General features: G+C 54.7%; 1 protein-coding gene across 2 annotated transcripts in view; it reads right to left on the minus strand.

The window, feature by feature from the left end:
• The window catches only part of STK32B (serine/threonine kinase 32B), a 132,706-nt gene that overhangs the window by 80,695 nt on the left and 27,957 nt on the right, over positions 1-24,054 (minus strand). The window contains exons 2-3 of one of the 2 annotated variants that reach the window (XM_028507371.2): positions 19,558-19,613; positions 1,929-2,080 (exon numbers count right to left, since the gene is read on the minus strand). In XM_028507371.2, coding sequence (XP_028363172.2) covers positions 1,929-2,080; positions 19,558-19,613 — 208 coding nt within the window. The remainder of the gene's footprint in view (positions 1-1,928; positions 2,081-19,557; positions 19,614-24,054) is intronic. The other variant, XM_036018702.1, reaches the window with a different exon arrangement.

The following is a 24,054-nucleotide window of genomic DNA, read 5'->3' on the forward strand; positions in this document are numbered from 1 at the left end:
GGGGAAAGGTACAGGGAATAAGAAGCATAATTGGTAGGCATGAAAAAGAAAGGGAGAGGTTAAGAATAGTATAGGAAACAGAAGTCAAAGAATTTACATGTTCAACCCAGGGACATGAACTAAGTGGGCGGGGGGAAGGCTGGGGTTTGTGGAGTGCAAGGTGGAGGGGAAAAGGAGGGGGATTGGGAAAACTATAATAATATAATCAATAAAATATACTTTTAAAAAAAGTTTGCAACAATGAGATAACACTCCTACCAAGCCATTAGTTTGAAAAAGCAGGGAATAAAGTGTTCCGTGTGCTTTTATGTCAACACTGCAGTAATCCAGGGGTGGGAGGGTTCTGGGTCACTGTCACCTTCTTAGGTGTTTCGTTTTCTGAATTTTGTAATGAGTGGATGTTGCCTCCCTGGTTAGAAGTTTACTTTAAAAAGCCCCCCTGCACAGCAGTGAAACTAGGAAGGGGTTTATTTCCCTCAAACAGCTGCAGTGCTTGGGTTTCTTCCAGGGACATGACGAACTTGCCCTTCCTCCCCAGACTCTACTAACACACAGATGGGTTTCCCCGTGGGAACGCCCGAGGCTGCGGCACCTGCCAGGCACCCCTGGGTCTCCCCAGGCGGGACGACCTGTGTCCCTCCTCGTCCTCGCCCGCTGTTCAGGGTGCTTCTACGGAGAGCAGTCGCAATGACCGGTGACATCGGGAAAACGGCCCAGACTAGACTTTCCCATCGGGTCCCCTCGGACACTCTTAAGATCAATCAGTGATCAGTCCACGGAGGCCAGAAGGAAGCAGACTTGTTTCCTAGAATAGTCTGGCCTGTCCCTGCAACAACACCCAGCTCCGGAGACACTCCGTCAGAGCCTCCAGCGTGTCTCAGGCGGCATTAGACTCCCAGAAACAAGGATCCAAGGAGCAGCCCTGGCTCCGGAAGGCTCCTGGCCTGCGTCCTCCGTAAGCTGCACGGAAGGCACACTCGGGGTGTGGTTAGCAGAAGCTGGGGAGCCGGGCAGGCAGGAGTTCCGGGAAGAGGAACTCCTGACCTTGGGACCTCTGTCTCGTGCAGAGGCCCCGGGGCCGAGAACCACCCGCAGCGTGGCGTTTCTGGGGTGTAGATTTAAAACAGAGATGGTAACTAGGGATGGGATGGAGAGAAGGTTCCAGACCATGGATCCCGCAGGCCGTGTGGGCTGGATTCAGCACTGGGAGTTCAGGGTGCCCACACTGGGCAGCCGCCCCGAGTCCTCCTTACCATCGGCAGGACGGGTGTGATTCTCTAACAAGTCCCGCACAGAGCCTGCACCTGGCATTGTCCTACCGCACTCCACGTGTCCTCGGACGGACAAAACCTCCTCTAGACTCACCTCCAACTCTAACCCATCGGGTCAGAAAACGGAATTAAAATTTAAATGGAGCACGTGTTTAAAGATTTCATCCGAAAATGTACTTTAAAAACTACTCATCAGAAAACATACTCTGCAAGCCCTGGCTGGCGTAGCTCAGTGGATTGAGCGCGGGCTGCGAACCAAAGTGTCGCAGGTTCGATTCCCAGTCAGGGCACATGCCTGGGTTGCAGGCCACGGCCCCCAGCAACCGCACATTGATGTTTCTCTCTCTCTCTCTTTCTCCCTCCCTTCCCTCCCTTCCCTCTCTAAAAAAATAAATAAATATAATCTTAACAAATATAGATTTAGTGTATTATATCAAGTACATTAAAAAAATAAAGAGGAAATATACTCTGCAAAGTATCCACAAGAATGTTTGAGCCCAGAAAAGCCCGCTCCTTTCTCTTCGCAGCCCAGAGGACTCCTCCCGGCAGAGCCCTGATGGCCTGGGGCTCGTCTGGGGCGGGGTTTTGCAGACTGGGGGGCGGGGTTTTCACAGACTGGGGGCGGGGTTTCGCAGGCTGCCGGGGCGGGGCACTCACCACAGGTTGACCAGGAAGGGGTGCTCCAGCCCCTGCATGATCTGCAGTTCCCGGAACACGTTGCGCACCTCATCCCTCTCGATGCATTTCTGCTTGTTCATGTACTTCATCGCGTACATCTTCTTCGTGTCTCGCTTCTGCACGATGCATACCTGAGTGACAGCAACGGGGAGAACGTTCAGGCCAACGGTAAACAAGAAAAAAAAGATCAGCCCTCGCTGCATCTCTGCGTCGGGGTTCAAGTCTCTGTTCTGAAACCTGCCGACGGAGGAGCAGCTCTGGCCACGCCCCCAGCTCCCCGCACCTGTGACGTGGAGCGGTGGCGTCAGATTTGCCTGCTTGTCAGATATTGACCCCTGATCTCGGCCAGTACTCGGTGCTGGAGGAGGAGCCAGCCCTGCCCTCAGGCCAGGGAGCCCACTCCGTTGTTGTGAAACAGGCCGGCAGGGCTGGAGGGTTAATTGAGGCCAAAAGAGCAAAACCTGACCCCTGCTGGGAGTCGGGCCACTACACTCCAGGCCTCTCGGCCATCCAGCGGGGTAAGTCTGGGGCCCCCAGAGTCAGAGTGTGCCCACGGGGTAACCGGCTCGGTGGCACTCCCCTCACAGGCAGCCTTCCGGCTCGTCTGCACACCTGACCCACTGCACACCTGACCCACTGCACACCTGTCTCCATGTGCCCACCACTCCTGTGCCCTGCACTCGAGTCCTCGTCCGGGAGCTGCTCCTGCAAAAGCCTAAACAAAGGCCCTCAGCCAAGGTGGGAACCAAGGAGAAGTCAGAGGGCGGTGACAGCGGTGACGGTGGCTCCGTGGACTGCGTGCTTTCCTCAGGCCAGACGCTGAGCACACTGTCTCCTTCATCCGCTCACTCAATCCCCGAGAGACCCTTAGGAATAAAGCTTCCTCTTCCCTCGGGGACGAGGAGGCGGCAGCCCCAAGGGGCCCATGAACTTGCCCAGAGCTCCACAAGCTGTTGAGGAGCGGGGCAGAGACTCAAGCCCAGCACGGTCTGACTTTCGAGTGGCTCCCTCGCTGTGGGCAGCCGGGGGCAGGGCAGGAGGACGCGTGGCCAGAGGTGTCCCTCTGGAGGAATTCGTGCCTCCCCCTCGACTCAGGGCTCAAACCCCGGCTCTGCCTCCCCAGCCCCCACTTTCCACCGGTGACGCTTCCTCCCATGCCTGCAAGACGCCCTGGTTCCGAGTCCCTGATTCTTGTAGGTGGTAATGACGCCTGGGTGGCTCTCACCTCCCGGGGAGGGGCCGGAGGAGGGCGACCCCACCGCAGCTCAGAGATGGGGAGGAACTGGAAGAGTCCCTTCAAACTCGAGTAAGAATTCCAGCTTTCGAAGTGGTACTAATGATATCCGAAGAGAGCGTCACAGTCCGACTTCCATCCAAGCCTAGAAAGGGCAGTGGGTGCAGGACGTGGGACAGAGCTCAGCAGTCTGGATTCACAAGTCGAGAGAGAGAGAAGCCAGCAGCTGGAGAACTGGAGTGTCATTTATACGGGTCCCCCAGGCCTGCAGGGCCTCCAGCAGCGGGGGGGGGGGCTCCCTGCCTCCGGTTCACTGTGCAGGGGGGCGGGGCTTCTCTTCCTCCCAGATCGAATCCCACGGCAACCCCGTGATGGAGGGACCTGCAGACCAAGCAGCATTTCAGGCCCAGGAGATGAGCAGGCCCGGGAGACGCTCCACGTTACCACAGGAGAGGTGGGCCCCCAGAGGCACCCCCACGCCTCAGCCGGGCGGCCCAGAGCCTTTCCACCAGAAAGCACAGCTAATGAGGCGGAGAAGGGGTAATGTGGCCAAAGCCACCCGAGCTGCGAAAGCAAGCACCCAATTAACATTCCTCATTAGTCTAATTCACTTAGGAACTGGTGTATCATTATTAATTACAACTTACGGGGACAGATGAATAAATGCTAGCTAGCGTGGATTTCGGGCAATCTGCCCCAAAGAACAGCCTGTGGCATGCACGCCGCACGTCAGAAGATGGGGGTGGGCCTCGCATCCACAGGGAGTTAAGGGCGCCAAGACCCCCTATCCCGGCACCCTGGGGGTCTATGGCTGGACTTGGTGCTCAGCCCGAGTGTTTGTGATGGCCGTCACACCCGGGGCTCCGGGAGGAGCCGGGATTCTGCATTTTCCAAAGCTCCCCGCAGGGTCTGATGGGTAGGCCAGTTGAGGATCTCTTTGCTGGAACCTTCAGGACAGCCTCTGGCTGGCTGCAGCCTCAGTGACCTCAGTGGTCGGGGTTCGAACCCCTACTTTACAGCTCAGGCACGCCGGCTCTGAGGACCCCAGCATCAGAGAGGCCAGAGTTGAGCTGGGCCCCAGACCGAGGTGGGTGCAAGGCCAGCACCGCCCCTCCGGGGCCCTCCCGGGGCCAGCCTGCGCCACACCCCCTTATCTGACTCAGCCCACCCACCCCAGCCCCGGCTGGAGCGCACCCAGCAAACACTGTCGAATGAGTAAACAGCTGGAGTGTGATGTCAAAGGGCACTAGCTTGTTCGCAGGGGTAAGATTCTGGGAAACGACCGATTTGGGGGAGCAGGGTGAGAAGTAAACACAGTCACCAAGGAGAGGAGCCATGCTGGGTCCCATGTTCGAACACCCGCAAGCTAGCTGACAGGAGCGCTGTCTCTGCAGACGGCGACTGTGAACGGCCAGAGCACATGCGCTCTGCTCCCTCTGAAGCAGGATGATGCTTTTCCCCAAGGAGGCAACACGATCCAGGAACTACCTGCAGCCACAGGCAACCGTGCTTATGCCAGTCGGCCAGAGGCTTCTGGGAAAGGTTGTGCTTTCTGGATAGGAGGGGACAGCTACAAATGGTCCACGTCTCTAGCCTCTGCCACTTGTCTTTCCTTCCTTGAACTTGCATGTGATGTCTGACGCTGCAGCAGCCCCTTATGACCATGAGGCCGAGAGCATCTCAGAGATGCAGAACCTGTTATCACAGAGCCACCTACCTTCCCACTTCTTTTTAGGTGAGAAAAGGAACGCCCTCTTTGTTTAAGCCCCGGTAACGTAGGTTTTCTGCTTCTCGCTGCTGAGCGCATCTGATACACAAAGTGCAGGGCGATTTTTCACAGCACAGAAAGCCCGTGTGGGCTCTGATCCATGGCATCTCGTTGGGGTGGGCAAAAGCCGGCCTCACAGAAACAGAGACCCAAAGGGTGGTCACCCGAGGGCAGGGGTGGGGTGAGTGAAAGAGGGAGGGGCACGCCGTCAATAACACTGGGATAAGTTAGCGCAGTGACGGGTATTACTACAATTATCAGGTTGATGACACTGGCAGGTATAAAAGTGTCGAATCACTACACTGTAGTGCACCTGAAACAGCCAATATCAGCTTGTATACCAACTATCTTGAAGTAAAAATTTTAATTAAGATAAAAATAGTTGGCCTCAGAAAAATACTCACTTGGATGGGCAAGCATTTCTTGAATGACAGCAGGGGCCGGGAACCATGCCAGCCGCAACGAGGATGTGATAGGCCCCTCGGAACTCACGGTTTAATGGGATAAACAGACGACACTCACTCGGAGGCGAAAACCCTCCCCGTGGGTCCCCGGCTCTCCTGGCTGGGCCCCAGCTCCGGTCCATTCTCACCTGTTACTCTCCTCCCTGCCCACTCACTCCCCGCCCCACCCCGGCCTCTGCGCCACTCCCGTGACTGTCCCACTCTCCCCGTGTGCCCCTGGCCTTGGGCCTGCACCTGCTTAGGCTCCGCTCACAGACCCCTTACAGGGAGCACCGCTGAGCCCGCCGTTGAAAGCGCCAACCCCTCCTCCACCCCCTGCCGCCTGTTCCTCTGTCACCCTGAGCAGCTCCTGCCACCGCACACGCGTCTTGGCTTATTTGTTACCCCACTGTCCGTGTCCCCCACTGGGCTGTAAACCCCCTGATAATGGGGGCTTTTCTCCGAGTTCTTCACTGCCCCGCCCGCGGTGACAGGACAGCACCTGGCAGGGGGCAGGCGTCTCGCTGACGCCGGAAGCTGGCTGAGTGAGTGAACGGGTCGCTGCTCCCCAGGAGAGGGCGGAGAGCACGTGGGGCTCAGGGGCCGCAGGGGAGGGACCTGAACCTGCAAACGGCGTTAGGGGAAGGCCTCGTGGGGGAGGCTGCAGTGAGCTGTTTCTCCGAGGTGCGGCGCTGACGCAGGCGCAGGAGAGGGGAAGCAGGGCGTTACGGGGAGGGGCCCAGCCCTGCTGGGAGCAGAGCGACGGGACACGCGTGAGCGTGTGGCATGCATCTGCAGTTTTCTCACCTGTGAAAGGGGGATAGGAGTAGTACTGACCCTAACAGGTAGTTAGGACGGCCGCATGGCAAGCACTCACTGGGTTATTTGTTACGACTGTGCCCATGATGACCACTCATACACGTTCTGAAGGCCAGAGCAGAGAACATTATAGAGATGGGCAGAAGTGGCGGAAGAAGGACCTCAGGAACCAGCTCCCGATTGTCTGGGGTGACGGTTAATTTTAGACGTCAGCGTGGCTGGGCCACGGTGCCCAGACGTGTGGTCGGCAGCACGGGTGGGCCTCACCCAAGCAGTTGATGGCCCGCAGAGAACAAAGACCAACCGCCCCTGCCAGGAGGGAATTCTGCAGCGGACAGCCGCAAGGCCTGAGCTGCCACACCAGCTCTTCCTGGTCGCTAGCCCGGAGAGCCATCCTCCACATCCAGGGCGTATGTGCACACATCCTGTTAGCTCTGCGGCTCTGGAGAACCCTGACGGGTACATCTGGCAATGAGCCAGCCAGGATCGGAAGTCGGCACCTGAACTCTACTTCCCATGGGCCCAGGGAGCCACCGAGGCATCCGTGCTGGGCACCCTGGCTTTCCCCCACTGTCCCCCAAAGTGCTCAAACTGCTAGGCAGTTGATTCTAAACTGTTCTCCGTCCGCACATAGAAGGGCAGCACCACGGGGAGCATCCCTCAGGGCATGTCCCAGCTACACTCCGAGCCACGCCGACCTCTCCTGGGGCCGCTGGGAACAGCACAGCCACCCCACTGACCCCTGGTCCCCGAGCTCCGGCCTCGCCGGGCGAGGGTCCCTGCCGTTCCCCTGCAGCAGCACGGCAGGCATCGTGGAGGTCGTGGCAAAAAGGAGAGGAGACAGAGGTGAGACAGGGCAGGTGACAGATGCCTGACAGGACATATTTAAGAGGGGGTGTTGTGGGCCGAACTGCATTTCCAAACCCCGAAGGTGAAGCCCTAAACCGGGGGTGGGGGGCACCCCAGAGTGTGACCGTATTGAGAGAGGGTCTCCGAAGAGCTAACCTCAGTTAAAACAGGGTCATTCGGGGTGGGCCCTAGTCCCACCTGTGTGACTGGTGTCCACGTAAAAACGGGGAACTGTGAGACGCACACACAGAGTAAAGGCGGCGTTGGGGACACAGGGGGAGACGGCCATCCACACAACCCCGGGACCGAGGCTCCCAAAGCAGCCCAGCTCTTCACACCCACCGGTGCCCGGCCTCCGGTGCCAGCTCGGGGACAGCGATCCCACCGTGCAAACCCCCACCTCTGCCTGTCCACTCCGCTGGGTTTCGTCATGGCAGCGTCAACACACTCATACAGTTGGCTTCTGTCCTGATGGGTGCTGGGGATCCCTTTTAAAAAGCCGACCCCCTGGGGCACACAACTGGGAATGAACGCATAAGGAAAAACCGCCAGCATGGGACGTGTGAGGCTTGAGGAAGAGAGGGGCTCTCGCTGGGAGCAGGGTGGAGGCGGCGTTGTAGGCCCTTCCAAGAGGTGACTGTGGGCTTTATGATGCATTCATGCCAGTGTGCTCTCTCTCTCTATCTCACACACCACACATCACACACACATACTCGGGTCCCTTCTGGAGCCCATAGCGAGGCCACGGTGCCGGGAACACTGAAGGGGCCGCTGGGACAGGGCCCAGGCCGCCCTGCTGTTTTGCTGCCCTCGGGGCTGGGAACGCATCGCCAGGGTTGAGGGGAGGTCCGAGCCGCACTGCCGTGAGAGGGCCTGGGAAGGCCTGTCCGGAGGACGCAGCGACTCTCATCATGGGAACGCGGCGGGAGGAAACGCACCTTGAGCGATGATGAAGTCCGCCACACACCGGTCAGCACCGGGCCAGCGGCTCTGGCCGAGGGCCGGAAAAGCATTCACGAGCAGCCTGCATTTCCCGTGACAGCTAGCTCTTATGAGCGATCCCGGGAGCCAGCAAATTCCTCCAACATACGCCCTCAAGCCCAACACACCTAATTAATACAAAATGAATAATATTCATTGAAACGAAATGAATCCCGTCCCTTTGTGAAGGCCGTCTGCATGCACAATCAAGGCTCCCGAGCGTAAGCATCGTGTCTCGGAACTCTAAAGGGACTCTTAGCCCTGGCTGGCGTAGCTCAGTGGACTTGAGTGCGGGCTGCCAAAACCAACGTGTCACAGGTTCGATTCCCTGTCAGAGAACATGCCTGGGTTGCAGGCCATGGCCCCCAGCAACCGTACATTGATATTTCTCTCTCTCTCTCTATTCCCTCCTCTTTCCTCTCTAAAAATAAATAAATAAAATCTTTAAAGGGACTCTTGCACAATGGCTCACTCTGCAGGCTCCAAGAGGCAGGACGCTCTCCCAGAGTCCCTTCCCCGGGCCGGAAATTCCAGCTCAGCGCTGTCAGAGTTGCAGCATGGGCTTTCCAACTGTCGTGCTGTAGACCGACGGACTCATGCGTTTTGGTCCTTCTGGACCGACCATGTACGAGGTCTGTCCAGAAGGTATCCAGCCAGGTAATAGAAAAAGAGACATTTACTGAAGAAGATACAAGAAACATTGTTCATGGGACAATGACGCCTCAGTCTCCTTCCAAGAAGGCCCCTTGGGACCTCACACAGTTCTCCAAGTCGCATCTGCTGCCCCCGCCGTGTTTTCCTGAATCTCATCGACAGTCTGAAAATCTCTTCCCTCTAAAAGGTGATTTTAGTTTTGCAAAAAGCCAGAAGTCCCAGGGCACCAAATCTGGGCTATAGGGGGCTGAGTCACCTAGGTGATTGGTGTTTCACCAAAAAACCTCCGCACGAGACGTGATACATAAGTGGATATGTAGTGGACGTGATGAAGCTACCAATCACCAGTTGCCCACAAGCTACAGTCTTCTGAATCATCCAAATAGTTTCCACAGAGGAATGTTCAAGTTTAACATAAAAACCTGATGCAGATTCATTCCCTACTCACTCAGTCATTTTGAATGCGACAACCACACAGTACACATGCTCGCTCAATGGCATCTACTGCCCCCCATGACTAGTGCAGTGAGGTCGTCATTGTTCTGACATGCACATTCCAGTCCCCTCTCCTTGGCTGCCAGGTGACATCCATGTCACTCAAAACCTTCTTGTTGTAGCACAATGGCTGGACTTTTTCCCAACAGACCTTGTATTCCGAAGCCCCGTTTGGGCAGACACAGTGCCCCAGTCCCATCACTAACGCTGTGCCTGCCGCAGGGCCTTTGCATCTGCTGCCCCTTCTGTCTACGGTGGTCTCTCCCCCAGATCTTCACATGGTCGTGTCCCTCTTCACAGTTAAGGCTGGCTTGAACACTTCCTCCTCAAGGAGGCCTTCTCTGTTCCCTCTCCCCGGAGGAGAGCAGCAGTCCCTCCCCCCCCCCCCCCCCCCCCCGCCCGAGCAGCAGCCCCGTCCCCCGGCCCCCACCCGCCCGGCTCCCTGTCACTGCACTCTCCTCGCCTGCAGGGCGACCATCGCTGCTGAAACACCCTCTCTGTTTACTGTTTGCTGCTTGTCTGTTCCCCTGCCGGCCTGCAACCCCGTCGGCTCCGTAGCCTCGCGGGTCTCAGCACACACAGCCCCCTAGAACCCCCGGCTGTAAACATTTCCCGTCCGACCACAAGTCCCGCCGTGCGCTGCTCCTGTGCCACCATCTCCGGAGGCCGGCAACTTGAAACATGACCAAGATTCGAAAGACTATTATTTTTAAGAGAAAAAAAACCCAAGTTAACGTTTCTGAACATTCACCTGATAATCGCATATGCGAAGTCTAATCCCTGCTTAATTCAGAAGTGGCTGTGTTGCATCTGGGCCCTGAATTGGTTGAGTCTGCTATTAATCAAATATTTTCCTCAACACCATACACGCGCACGCAGATGTGAGAGTCTGGAAGGCGGAGGGGACCGCTAACGACACGCTTCATGTGCGGAAACCACCGGCCTCACATAACAAGGCCGTGTGGAGTCTGGGATGCCACCTGCATGTCCCTCGCGTCCCTGCTGTGCCTCACCCAGGACCCCCCCCCCCCCCCCCCCCCCCCCCCCCCCCGTTCGAGGAACACGAAGGACTACCAGCGTGTAGCTCAGTGCCGCTTGCCGCTGCCGTAGGAGCAGGACCGCCTCGGGCGGTTCCATGAATGTTAATTAACTCCCCGTTCATCTGGCTCCAGCCCTCCGGCTCCTTAAGCACAGGGTCCATTGCGCATTCCAGAAGAGACACCTTGGAAGGCCAGCCTCTCAGGAAATTCTCCAAAGGCCTCCTCCTCCCTCCCTAGAAGATCACGGAGCCCTGTCACTTCCGAGTCCACCCAGAGTGGACACTGCAGCCTGGACTGTGCTGGTGCAGAGCAGAATGCTGGCCGGTGGGCTCCCGCATCAGGGGGAGGGCCCGAGGTGGGGGCGGGGACTAGGGGGGCGAGTGTGAGTAATGCACGCTTGCCTCTGGGGAGGTGGGCAGTCGGCCTCGGGACCCTAGTCCAGAGACAACCGGAGCCAACCGGTCACCCAGATCTTCCCGGCTGACTGGTTGATTGTGAAGTTCTTCGTTCATTTATATAACACACAGTCATTTATACTATATATCATGTATGGTTTCTGTACCATTTGTACATATGTCTGTGTATACTATATGTATGCACGCATATACATTGTGCAGTGGGCATGTATATACATGCACACGTGTGGATAGGCACATGTGTGTGCATGTGTGTATACTGCTATGTGAGAATGCATTAACATGTTTGTGCACACATGTGTGTGTGTCCAGCCTGTACGTGTGGGGCAATATATGCACATGCACCTATACATTGTCTAGTGGGTTCATTTACGTGCCTATACATATATGTAGGTGTGCGTATACTGCTGGGGGTGCATGTATGTACACATGCACATGTGCTGCTTAGAGCGCATGTGTGTACATGTGTGTGTTCACAAACACTGTATACGTGTGGATAAGATACATGCACTATTTCTGTTTCTTTGCTCTGTGCCTCATTTTTCCTCCTCCAGACGGACCTGCACCCTCACCAACTGCTGAGGACAACGGTGAACAAACGTTGGTGAACAAACACTGGTGAACGAGCACACACCTGCGTCCTCACAGCGCCTGCTTGGGGAGGGAAAACACAAGCCTCCGGTTCTGGGGACGGGTTCTGCGTGGCGGGGCTTGCGGTGCACGCACCCCCGGGCACAAGCACTGGTGGAGCAGGATAGGGTCCCGGAGGCTGGCTCGGCCAAGGTGAAGGCCCATCTCAAGGGGGGGGCGGGACCAGGCTGACTGACAGTCCTCTGGGCCACAGGGAGTGGGGAGGCGGTCTCCAATGGAAAGGGATGTTATCAGGGGAAAGGGGACTGCACAGCAAGCAGGGAAGTAAAAAAACAACCCCCCAATAAACAAATAACAAAAGGAAAACCCAGCTGCCACTGCAGTTCCTCATTCTTTTTCCATTTTCCAGATGAGAACCTTCGGCTTCAGAGCAGCTCATCTAGGTCCCCGAGCACCCACAACTAACGCTGGAGGAGTCGGCCTGACTCCCGAGTCTGGGCGCTTCCACCAGACCGGCACGAATCCCTCCGCCACACACGAATCCCTCCGCCGCACCCGGCTGCCCCTGCATTCCGCCCAAAAAGGGGTCAGTACAAACGCCAGCACATCCTGCGACAGTCAGCGGACCGCCTGCAGCGCTCCACTCCGGGGCAACCCTACGGAGCACGAACGTGCGCCCAGATGTCCGCCCCCTCACGTGCGCTTTCTTCTGATAGTGGCGACTACTGTCCCGTGGAACAATGGCCTGTCTTCCTGGAAAACCATTCATAAATGCCAGAGGGCGAATCTGCCAAAGACAGAGCGCAAAGCCGAACCACTCCACAGGAGGAGGGGGGCTTTCCTCGCCCCCACCTGGCGTTAGTGACGGTCACGTGGACTTCTGCTCCGACCGTGAGCGGCAGCGATCACCCGGCCTTCTGATCAGAACAACGCTGCGATCCATTGCGATGAAGTAAATTAACTTCACCCCGAATGCCGGAGGTTCGTATACACGTTCCCCATGCATCTGGGAGTCGTCAGAAATTGCTAGGACCCCAGAGCGAACTTAAAAACGGAGCCTCTAGACAGCTTGCATTTTTTGAAAGATCCATTATAACCACATTTAACCCATTTTTGCTCCAGACCAACAGGTTCTGAGAGCCGAACCACCAGGCACACCGCAGTACACGTGTAGGCAGGAAGGGCAGGCAAACCTGCCCAAGGATGAGGGCAGAACATAACCAACTTAAAAACGAGGAGGCTGCCTGCTAACTGACTCGGTGCGAGCCGGAAAAGGACGCAAAGGTACTCAGGACCGAAATCGTCGAGGACGTGAGGTTAAAAGTGATATGCTCCCACGTCTTCCACGGGGAAGCATATCACTCTAGTCCTAGTCCACGAGCCGCTTGTTGCTGTGGACTACAAGACAGGCATCGAGCGAGCTTCCTTACGTCGTGAAATGCTCACACTGAGGATGGCGAACAACAGAAGGGGGAAGGCCGGGTGGGGTGTTTTAAATGGTCCGTGGTGGGACTTCCTGCAAGATGGAGCATAGGTGGATACACCATACCTCCACGCACAACCAAGATTAGAGCAACAACATTTAGAGGCCAGAATAACACCCAGAACTGACAGAGAAGTTATCTGAATGGAAGTCGGACAGCCAAGAAGTTGAAAGTAGATGGGACTTATCTAAGAAAAGAAGATAAAGAAAAAACATGTATAGTAAAAAGGACAGCAAACTCACAATTATTAACAACCACACCTAAAGCAAACCAAAAGAAACTAAGCAAACAACTAGAACAGGAAAAAGACCACAGAAATGGAGGTCACATGGAGGGTTAGCAACAGGGGGGGTGGGAGGAGGAGAGAAGGGGAAAAGGTACAGAGAATAAGTAGCATAGAATGTAGGTTGAAAATAGATAGGGGGAGGGTAAGAACAGTATGGGAAATGTAGAAGCTAAAGAACTTATAAGTATGACACATGAGATGACTAAAGGGGGGGATAGGGGTGGGAGAGGGGGGGGTACAGGTGGAGGGGAGTGAAGGGGGGAAAATGGGACAACTGTAATAGCATAATCAATAAAATATATTTAAAAAAGTAGTCCGTGGTTGTTGTTGAAGCTCGGCGGCTAACCTCGAGATTGTAGGCAAACTTCCTGAACTCTCTAGGCTGCACTGGCTGGGAAGTGTGGGGATGAGGGGCCTCCAGCCGCCCACGAGCTCTGCCCAAAACTCTTGCTGGCCCCCATGGATCAGCGTAAGGAATCCGGCAGGGAGGGAAAAGCAGGTGACCGAGGTCTGTGCGCCTGCCCAGGGGCAGAATAGGCAGCCTAAGTCCAACCAAGTTCACTGCTTGTTAGAAGTGCATTTCCAAAACAATACAACAGAATCCAAAGTCTCTACGACAAAATACTCACCACCTCCAGGATGTAACTACTAAAACGGCTCAACCTATAAAAAGTGGGAAAATGTGACCCTTTTCAGTGACTCAGACGCTGGAATTAGCAGGAAGGACATTAGCACAGCCTGATGCTATGACTAAGCCGCTGTTATAAAGGGCAACGCGGCACCAGCCAGTGAGACACAGTCTACGCAGAGTGAGAGAGAGATACTCTTTAAACAGGAACTCCCGCCTACGCACACCACAGTCAAGTGGCTGAAGTCAATGACGGCCGGAAAAATCTTAGAAGCAGAGAGACAAATGTGGTACCTGGCGGCCCGTAATAATGGTTCGGTTTCATGACTTGTCGTCAGAAACTACGGCGACCGGGTGACAGGGGTACAGAATCTGTAAAGTGTGAGGAAAAAAAGAGTCCACCCAGTAACCTGTGCCTGGCAGAAACAGTCTTCAAGAAAGAAAGGGAATAAATACAGTAAGTTTAGGGGGGAAAACACAAATATTCAGAAATTGAAAAACACATGCCTAATTAACGCATGAGTCCAAGAGAAATTAGAAAATATTATCAATAAAAATACAATACTTAAAGTTTGTGGAATGTAGCTAAAATCGTACTTAGAAGAAACTTTATAGCTTAAAAAACGTATATTTTTTAAATGTCTAAAATAATATTACCTATGGCTTCATTGTGAAAATCTAAGAATATATAAACTGAGCAAGAAATTAGGAACAAGAACACAATTTCTAATATCAAAATGAAAGAGAAGTTATAATTAATAGATGTTACAGAAATTTAAAGGTCATGAGAATATTAGAAATTACTTTATGCCAACAAATCTGGCAACCTAAAGAAATTTCGTTGAATTTCTGAAAATTCAATTCCTGAAAATTACAATTTACCAAAATTCACATAAGAATATCTGAATATCTGAATAGACTCACATCTATTAAAGAAATTAGCCCTGAATGGTATGGCCCAGTGGATTCAGTACCAGCCTGAGAAGCAAAAGGTCACCGGTTTGATTCCCAGTCCTGGTCAGGACACTGCCTGGGTCTCGGGCCAGGTCCCCAGTTGGGGGCACCCAGGAGGCAACCGATTGATGTATCTCTCCACACACTGATATTGCTCTCTTTCTCCCTCCCTTTCCTTCCCCTCTCACTGAAAATAAATAAATAAAATCTTTTTAAAAAGAAATTGATCTTTGTTGTCAAAAGCCTTTCCCCAATGAACCCCTTACCCAAAAGGTTTCATTCACGCTCGTAAATCCTATCAAGCATTTAAAGAGGTGACACCAGTGTCACATGGTCTTTCAGAAAATAGAGGAGAAAATTGCCTCAACTTGTTTTGTAAAACTAGCATAAGATCTAAAAACAAGTCCTAAAATAACTACAGAAACTACAAGATAACTATCACAACTAATAAATTAATTAGCAAGGTTTCAGAATACATGATACAAAGGTCAATTGTATTTTTATATCTAGCAATAAACAATTAATATTAAATTAAAAACAATTCCATTAAAATAGTGACCCCCCCCAAACCCCTCATAAACTATTTAAGGAAAAAATTAATACAAAACAAGGGCAAAGACCCTGCCCATAAAATTACAAAGCATTGCTAAAATAAATGAAAGAATCTCCAATAATAAGTGAAGGAAAAATAGAGAGATATGCCATGTTTGTCCATTAGAAGCCGCAGTGCTGTTAAGATACCAATTGTATTCAAATTGATATATAAAGCCAATGTAATCCCAATTATAATCCCACCTGTCTATTTTATTTTAGAAATTGACACGAAATTCCAAAACGTGTATGCAAATCCAAAGACCTAGAACACCCAAACCATCTCGGAAAAGAATAGAGTTGGAGGATTTACGCTGCCCGATCTCAAGGCTGACTGTAAATTATGGCAGTCTGGCACTTGGATGAGCAGGTAAGGTCAACGGGACAGGGACAGGGCCCAGAAGGGGAGCTCCCAAGAGCTCAAGGTGCCGACTCCTCACAGAGTCCCCAACGTGGTCTGACATGCACAGGAAAGCCTTTTCAAGAAACGGGTATGCAGCCCTGGCTGGCGTAGCTCAGTGGATTGAGCACGGGCTTTGAACCAAAGCATCGCAGGTTCGATTCCCAGTCAGGGTACATATCTGGGTTGCAGGCCATGACCCCCAGCAACCGCACATTGATGTTTCTCTCTCTCTTTCTCCCTCCCTTCCCTCTCTAAAAAATAACTAAATAAAATCTTAAAAAAAGAATATACTTAAAAAAAATTTAATTCCAAAACTATAAACTAATCCATAAAGCTTTTATAAAGTAAACATAGGAAAGTATCTTTGTGACTTGAGCATATTTTCTGGAGGCAAGTTTGCTTACACAAGTCACGTAAAGCAATAACCGTGAAAGGGAAAATTCAGTAAATTAGACCTCATCAAAATGTAAAAGGCCTGCGCACCCAAACACACCACTAATAACATTAATGGGTGAGCCAGAGCTTCGCAGAGAACAGTCTCAGATCTGACACAGGACTGGTAACCAAATATATATAGCCCACACCTGAATAACAATAACACCACCCAATTTTTAAAAACGGCAATAAGTTTTGAACAGCAACTGCACAAATGATGATGTATGACCGGTCATTAAGCACATGAAAAACTGTGCGCCGCCATTTCTCGTTAGGGAAATGCTAATTAAAGCCACAGGGAGACACTACGAAACACCCGGAACGCCTACAGCGGAAAACACCGGCGGCACCATATGTCGGTGGGGGTGTGCAGCAGGCGGCGGCCGCGGCGGGGGCGTGAAACAGGGCCGCCACGCTGCAGAGCCTTGTGGCAGTTTCGTGCAAAACTAAACAAACACCTACTCTGTACCGAGCAATGCCAATTCCGGATATTAACCCGTGAGAAATGAAACCGTGTATTCACCAAAAAGACTAGAAATTGTCACAGCAACTTTTTGCAAAATCGCAAACGCTAGAAGCAGTCGTGGAGTCCATGGTGATGAAGACGGACTCACAAACTGTAACGTGTTCACGCAGCGACTGCCGACCCTTTTCATCTCACGCCACACAGACTACTAAAATTCTGCGGCACGCCAAAAAATTTCTTTTTGGCCAATTTGATTAAAAAAAGAGGTATGATTTTGATTTGTTCACACTGGACGGCTATTGTTGTGTTGGCTGTTGTCATGTTGGGGGGCAATCTAAGGGAAAAGAGGTCCGTGCCCCTGGATAGTCAGGCATTGCCTGACTTAGAAATTCTTGGGGCACAAGGATGGAAATCACTGGGCTGATAGGATGGAATATAATTCATCAGTGACAAGGAAAAAGTGCTGGTGGGTAACGACACGGATAAACCCCCAAAACATTGTGATGCAAATCATTATGCACAATACTATGAAGCCGCATACAAGGACTATCACATGGTCTCATCTCTGTTAAGCTCTAGAGCAGGCAACTCTAGTCCGTGGAGGATGGCGGGGTCGGCACAGCTGAGTTCTGGCTGGTAAGGGGTGACAGGGGACTTCCAGGTGACAGTAATATTGTATATCTCGGTGGGTGCTCACGTGACACAGGTGGATGCACTTCTAAAAACACAACTGAAAACGTGAGGTTTGTGCATTTCAATGTATGTGCTTTTACAGCAACAGAAAAATCATAGACAAATCTCTGTGCTGAAACAATTGGGGTAAGTGTACAGATATTTGCGATTTACTATAAAAATGCATAAAAAGATGGGTTGATGGATGAACAGAATAGGTGTTTCATTAAGTAAGCTTGGTGAATGTTAATTGTAGAATGTGGAGGGTGGATATGGATGGGCATTGGCTATAAAACCCCTTCAACTTTGCTGTATGTTTGCAAATTTTCACAGTGAAGTGTTAGAAAATATTATAGTACATAGACATCTGGTCAACCCTGCCCTCTACAGAGAGGGTCATTTTTGAAGTCTGAGTTTTGTATCTTCTAAACTCACCCCCATACACCCATTCCTCCTGGGCTTTCTTCCATCTGTGTTTTTCAGACTGGACTTTAATTGTGTTTATTTCTCTGCCTCCTGCATGTATCTGAGAGATCCCCCAAAGCAGACACCATACCTGGTTCATTTTTGTAACCTCAGAACCTAGAACAGGATCCGAACAACATGATCCTCCACACAGTGGGCAGAAGGAAGGAAGGAAGGATAGATGGATGGTTAGAAGGATGGAAGGATGGATAGATAGTGGATGGTGGATGGATGGATGGTGGATGGTGAGTAGGTGGATGGTGGATGGTGGATGGTGAATAGATGGTGGATGGTGGATGGTGGATGGATGGTGGATGGATGGTGGATGGTGGATGGTTGGATGGATGGATGGTGGATGGTGGATGGTGGATGGATGGATGGTGGATGGATGGTGGATGGATGGATGGTGGATAGATGGATGGTGGATGGATGGTGGATGGATGGTGGATGGATGGAAGGAAAGAAGATGGATGGATGGATAGTTAGATCTCTGGATGGAAGAATGAATCAATGGATGAACGGATAAAAGAATGAAGAAACCAGCCTGAGCTGGCTACCTTTATATCAGTTGTACACAAACTACCAACAACAGTGTTAGGGAAAACTCAACGACAAGGCTCCTGCTACACAGAACCGTGTGGTTTTCCAGAAAAACGAGTGCCGTGAAAGATCATGCGCCTCGCCTGGCCTCGCTCGTCCCACCACTTATCAACGGTGACATGTCACACGTGACGAGATGCTCTGGGAACCGAAATGCGCACCACAGCCCTGCCTGTCCCGGTGCCACCCGTATGTCCGAACAAAGGCCCCCCCATGCAAGAACCAGGCACGCCCACTGCTACTGCCTCCTTCCAAAAAGCACATCCAGTTCAAGCCTCCTCTTCCCCGCTCCCTGCGGCCTGGGAGGGAAGGGCCCTGTGCAGGGAGGGGAGCAACGCTGACCGGGCGCCGGTTTGGTTTCGTGCCAGGAACGGCGCTGTATAACCTCATCGATTTATCACAACAGCCAGACGTGAGCGCCTCGGACAGGTCCACTGTCCACGCCCTGCACACTCATAAGCACTCGCTTCCGGGGGTGGCAACCACCCGAAGGGAAACCCCTGTTTGCCCCAGGGCACTGTGTAAGGACGAGATGCCCCTTATCAACAACACAGACTGCTCCTTGAGCTGCCCTGTGACCCACAGCCCGGCGGTGACACAGGTGGACACATCTGGGTCGGGGGACAGACACGGGAATGAGGAAACGAGGAATACGGGCACAACAAAAGCCTTACACAAGAACGAAAATCTGTAGCGTGCTACATGTGGGTGCCTTCTGAGGACATGACCCCACTGTGTGACTCCACGTACACGAGGGGTCCAAAACAGTCAAGGTCACAGAACCAGGGGCTGAGTCAGGGAAGGGGACATGGCAAGTCACTAGCTAGCGGGCACAGAGTTCAGTGGAGCGAGGCGGCGGGCCCCGGGGACCCGCTGCAGCACACCGCGTCCACAGTCGGGGGATGGCGCGCCGCACACTAAGTTTCGGTGGGAGGGTGGCTCTCACGTTAAGTGCTCTTTCCTAACAGAATTTTTAAATGAAATGCCTGCGGCCCAGCAAGGAGTTGATGTTGGCCGTCTCGTGGGTTTGTGGGTTTTTTCCACTTTCCTCATTTAGATCCTCGAGGGAGAAAGGGCATTAGAGCTCTTGAAATAATTACCGCTGTGCTTCACCTAGCCAGGGCTGCCGGGGTAACTTAATTTGCAGAATGAAAGCACAGCGATCCGAAGGAAAGCATTCAGACTTCCTCTCACACGTCAGACGTGGCGGGTCCAGAGCTTTCTGTCCAGCCGCGCCCAGCGGCCGGCAGGAAACCAGACACACCGACCCGCGCCCAGCAGGTGGGACTTGCGTCCTTCGCTGATGGAATTTTTGTGAGATCCATCATTCTTACCTTTCCAAAACTCCCCTTCCCAATGGCCCGCAGAATCTGAAAATGGTCAAAGTTGACTGCAAAAGAGAAAGGGGGGAGGGGAGAAACAAGTCAGACACGCCACAGCTCGTACTGGCTCCCAGAAGTCCTCACCTACGTGCCTACCCGTGTATTCCACACGGCTACCACCGGTTTCCGTCGCGTTCATTCGCGGTGGCCGCAGGGTGGGCGCTCCCGGCACTTCCCGCCCCCGCCCCCGCCCCCACGGCAGCAAAGGCTCCCCCAGCGGGTCTGGGGCGGGAGGGATGGCAGAGAGCGTCTTGCACACTTGGACTGCCGGATCCTGGTACGTGCCGCGGTCCCCTCCGCCAGGATGACCTCCCCCGATGCCTGGTCCCCCTCTCGTCCATCTGGCACGCTCAGCTCATGCACGCAGAAAGCAACTGTCCTGCCTGAGTGTCCGAGAAGCTCATCCCGCCTCCTTTATAGAAACTCTGAGCCCGCAACTGCTGCCCGCGAGCACCTCTCAGTCCCTCCCCACTTGGATGCCAGCCTGCGCCCTGGCATCCTGAGCTCCCGGAAGGCGAGGGCAGTGAGGCCACGCCCTCCTCCCGATCACCCTGCCTCGTCCCCGCCTCCATGCCGTAGCTCTTGCTGCTCCCAGCGCCTCACTCTGGTCTGGCCTCTCTCCACACCCCTGCAAGTAGAGCAAGGTGTGGCTGCGCACTGAAGGCCGTGGGCACCCCTCCGAGAGCCAAGTCAGGATGACAGAGGTCCTGGCTGGTGTGGCTCAGTGGATTGAATGCCGGCCTGTGAACCGAATGGTCGCTGGTTCGATTCCCAGTCAGGGCACATGCGTGGGTTGCGGGCCAGGTCCCCACTGGGGGGCGCTTGAGAGGCAAACAGTCGACGTATCTCTCATACATCCATGTTTCTTTCCCTCTCTTTCTCCCTCCTTTCCCCTCTAAAAATAAATAAATAACATTGTTCAAAAATACCCCTTCGACTTATGCTAAATTAAATGAATGAATAGCTTTTCATTAAATACCTAGATCATTTTTTAAAAATTCCTCCTTGTATATGTCAGGTATTCACCATCCCGAGACCGTAGGCTTCAACTCCTGGGACCAGATCCCCGGCGGTGAGGCTGGCCTGGCGTCGGAGTCCGGCCAACAGCCCAGAGGGAGGGGCCGAGGGGGGGGTCGGGGGCTGCAGCATACAGACAGCACTAATCACCCCGCTTCTTCCCCACTCCGTGACCCTCGTCCTCTGCGAGGTGTCCTGCTGGCTCCAGCGCTGAAGGCCATCTCCCCACTACTGCCTCTCTGTCCGGCCCCACCCCGAGTGACCGGAAGCCCCCGAGGGGGGGCTGGCAGGCTGGACCCGCGCCAGGCTGGGGAAAGGGCCTGTGTGTGTGTCTGCTTCCCGTCTTGCTGGTCCACCTCTAGCCCAGGGACACGGCCGGGCTCCCTGGGGACGAGGAGACACGGGCAGCCCCTGCAGCCCGCCTGTCCCCGGCTCAGACTGACCACCAGCCGGTCCCCAGGCATGAGACAGTGTCCAGCCAGGGGGAGCGGAGCCAACCCACGGAGCAGCGAGGGTGCTGAGGCTTGCAGGTGTGAGCCACAATCTCAGGCACGGGGGCTGCGTGGCAGCACTGACCATGAGATGCAGGGGGAGAGGGAGGAGGAGGGATGGAGGGAGGGGAGGGGAGAAAAAAGGCAGGGAGGGAGGGAGGCAGCTACGGGCTCACGGACTCTCCGAAGAAGGGTGACACGCTACAGCCACGGGACGGCTTCACCCAGTCTAGTTCGCCCCCCTCCCCCGTGCCTGGCGTGTGGCAGGCACTCGGTCACACCTGCTGAGCAAGTGGACATTGTCTGTTCGCTTCGGCCAGCCCCCTGTCAGCCCCTGGAGCGGCTGGGCTCCTCTCGCCCCCGACCCTGCCCCCCGCTCCCCCGCTCTCTGGGAAGCGCAGCCGTGTGGTCCGCTTCTCCAGCCTCAGCCTGGCTCTCTCCCTGACACAGAGAGACTCCCTGGCACCACCCTGTGACGGTCAGCTCTACGTGCCAACCTGGTTGGGACACGAGCTGCCAGGTGTTTGTCGAAATGCCACTCTGGGTGTGCCCGGGAGGGTGCTTCTGGGTGACGGGAACGTCTGAGTCGGTAGACCGGGCGAAGCAGACGGCCCTCCCCAGGGTGGGTGGGCCGCACCCCATCAGTGGAAGGCCCGCGGTGGGGGCAGGGAGGCTGACTCTCATCCGAGTAAGCGAGAGTGCTTCCAGCCAACTGCTCGAGCTGGGAAACCAGCTGCCTCCGACTCAAAACGAAACGTCAGCTCCTCCTGGGTCTCAGGCCTGCTGGCTTTCACACCGAACCGGACGCCGTGGGCGCCCCGGGTCTCCAGCTTTCTGATCGTACATCACGAGACTTAGCCTTCTGAGCCAGTTCCTTACAATACATCTCTATCTATCCATCCATCCACCCACCCATCCATCCTACTGGTCCCGCTTCTCAGTACTCCCCGACCAACAAAACTCACAGCTGACAGGGGCCCCCCACCACCCCTCAGTCCTTACCACCCCCCCCCACACACAGCTCAAGCCTCCGCACCTCTTCCTGGCGGGCTGTCCCTGGCGCCGGGCCTCGGGTCTGCCCTGCACGTCGGGTGGTGAATAGCCCGAACGGAAGGGACGCCGGGAGCAGCCCTCCCCCCTGACTGACGGGCACGGCTGGACCACTGTCCTGCGTCTCAACCACAGAGCGAGGACTCCGGGGTGCACTCCGCATGGCGCCCCACAGCCTGCAGGCACCCACGGTGGCACCTGCTGCCTTACTAGCAGTGAGGTGACTGCAGGTAAGGTAACTAGTGGTAACACATGCCTTACTAGCGGCCTTCCCTTCCCCGCCCTCCCGGGAACCCGGGAGCACCCCTAACAGACTGTTACTACTGGCCTGTGGATCCTCACGTCAGGGTCTGCGTCTCGGGAGACCCAACCCCACCCGGGGGCCCACGCACGCACGTCATTTTCTAGCCCTGGGCCCCGCCCCCTCCCTTCCCAGCGTCATCAAGTTCTCTCAGTCTCAAGAATTCATTTGTTAGCTCCCTGCCCCTCTGTGACAAGGGCCCTTGTCCATCTGCGTGTCCTTTGGGTCCCGCGGGAAGTAGCTGTGCCATTAATGTTTCACGGGCACCTGGCAAGAAATGAGGGAAGGAAGGACTCGCCCCGGACAAGCGTCTTCTCCCCTGGCCTCGGCCCCCTCGGCAGGAGGAGGGACGCCCGCCTCGGTGTCGGAGGGACAGCGCAGCGTGCGGCTCTGCTGCCAGACAAGGCTCCGGATAGAAGCGTGGCTTCAGCCTGCATTCGTGCGGCGAGGCGGCCGGGACGGCGTGGCGATTAGGGAGGAAGACGGCGGGGGAGGAGTCTGCGGCCAGGGCCTAGGCTGATGACGGGGTGCAGCCCGAACTCTGGGAGCGCCTGCATGCAAACGGCCGTTTCAGGGTTCCGTTCTTCAAGACTAATGGGTGTATCAGACTTGAACGTAACGGTTCCCTGCTAACCAAATCACTGTTTTAGTCACCCCGCCCCCGTCTTGGCTCAGGCTTTCCGCCTGCGAGTCCGGGAGAGAGAAAGATGACCCTGCGTCCCAGGGCGGATGAGCCTCGGCAGTCCTGAAGAGACTGAACAAGGTCAGAGGGGTCTGGGCGCCACGTCCGAAGTGCCAGAGGCAGGCGGGCGAAGGCAGCCGATCACCCGCCCTGGGCCCGAGGACAACGAGAGAGAGAGAGGGGGGACAGGGTCTGAGACAAAGCCAGCTCACATGCACGCAGCCTGTGCCTCTGCGAGGGGACGAGCACTCGGCGCTGTCGGCGAAGGGAGATTGCCGCAGGACGGACCCCGATACTGACCTCATCTCCGGTGTCCATGCCAGGGCAGTCCCCTCCCACGAGGAGTCTGGGGTTGGCCGCCGGCCTTGCTCCGGCCAAAGGGGTGACAGCAAGTGAGACGGAAGCAGAGACCGAAAAGGGCTTTTGCGTGATGACGTGCCCCCTGGTGCCCCCGGCATCTCTCGGATCCCTGCCGCTCTGTGAAGCGGCCCAAGCGACCCTGCCACGAAACGACGAACCCTAGGGACAGGGGCCCCCGCCCAGCCAGCAGCTGGCTGCCCCGAGTGGGCCTTGGCCCAAATGGCTGATGGGCCACGTTGTGACCCAAATCAGCGGCAGCTGTTGTGAGGGATGGAGTCTGAGGTGGCTTTCGTTACACAGCGATGGCAGAGCTGCTACCACGGCCTTCAGTGAACGGTCATGAGCCCCCCGGGAATAAACACTGTCCTCTTCCCCCACCCGGACATCCAGCCAGCTCCAGACAGACGGCGAATCAGCGCTGAAAGGTAAAAATGTAACCCTGCGGAAGGTTACATCTGAGAAAGTCTTTGTGTCTTGTCAGAAGTAAGGGTTTTTTAAAACAAGACACAAAATGTGTCTAGCCAATAAAGAGGACAAACTTATCATGT

The sequence above is a fragment of the Phyllostomus discolor genome, chromosome 1, assembly GCF_004126475.2.
Source record: "Phyllostomus discolor isolate MPI-MPIP mPhyDis1 chromosome 1, mPhyDis1.pri.v3, whole genome shotgun sequence".
Taxonomy (NCBI): domain Eukaryota; kingdom Metazoa; phylum Chordata; class Mammalia; order Chiroptera; family Phyllostomidae; genus Phyllostomus; species Phyllostomus discolor.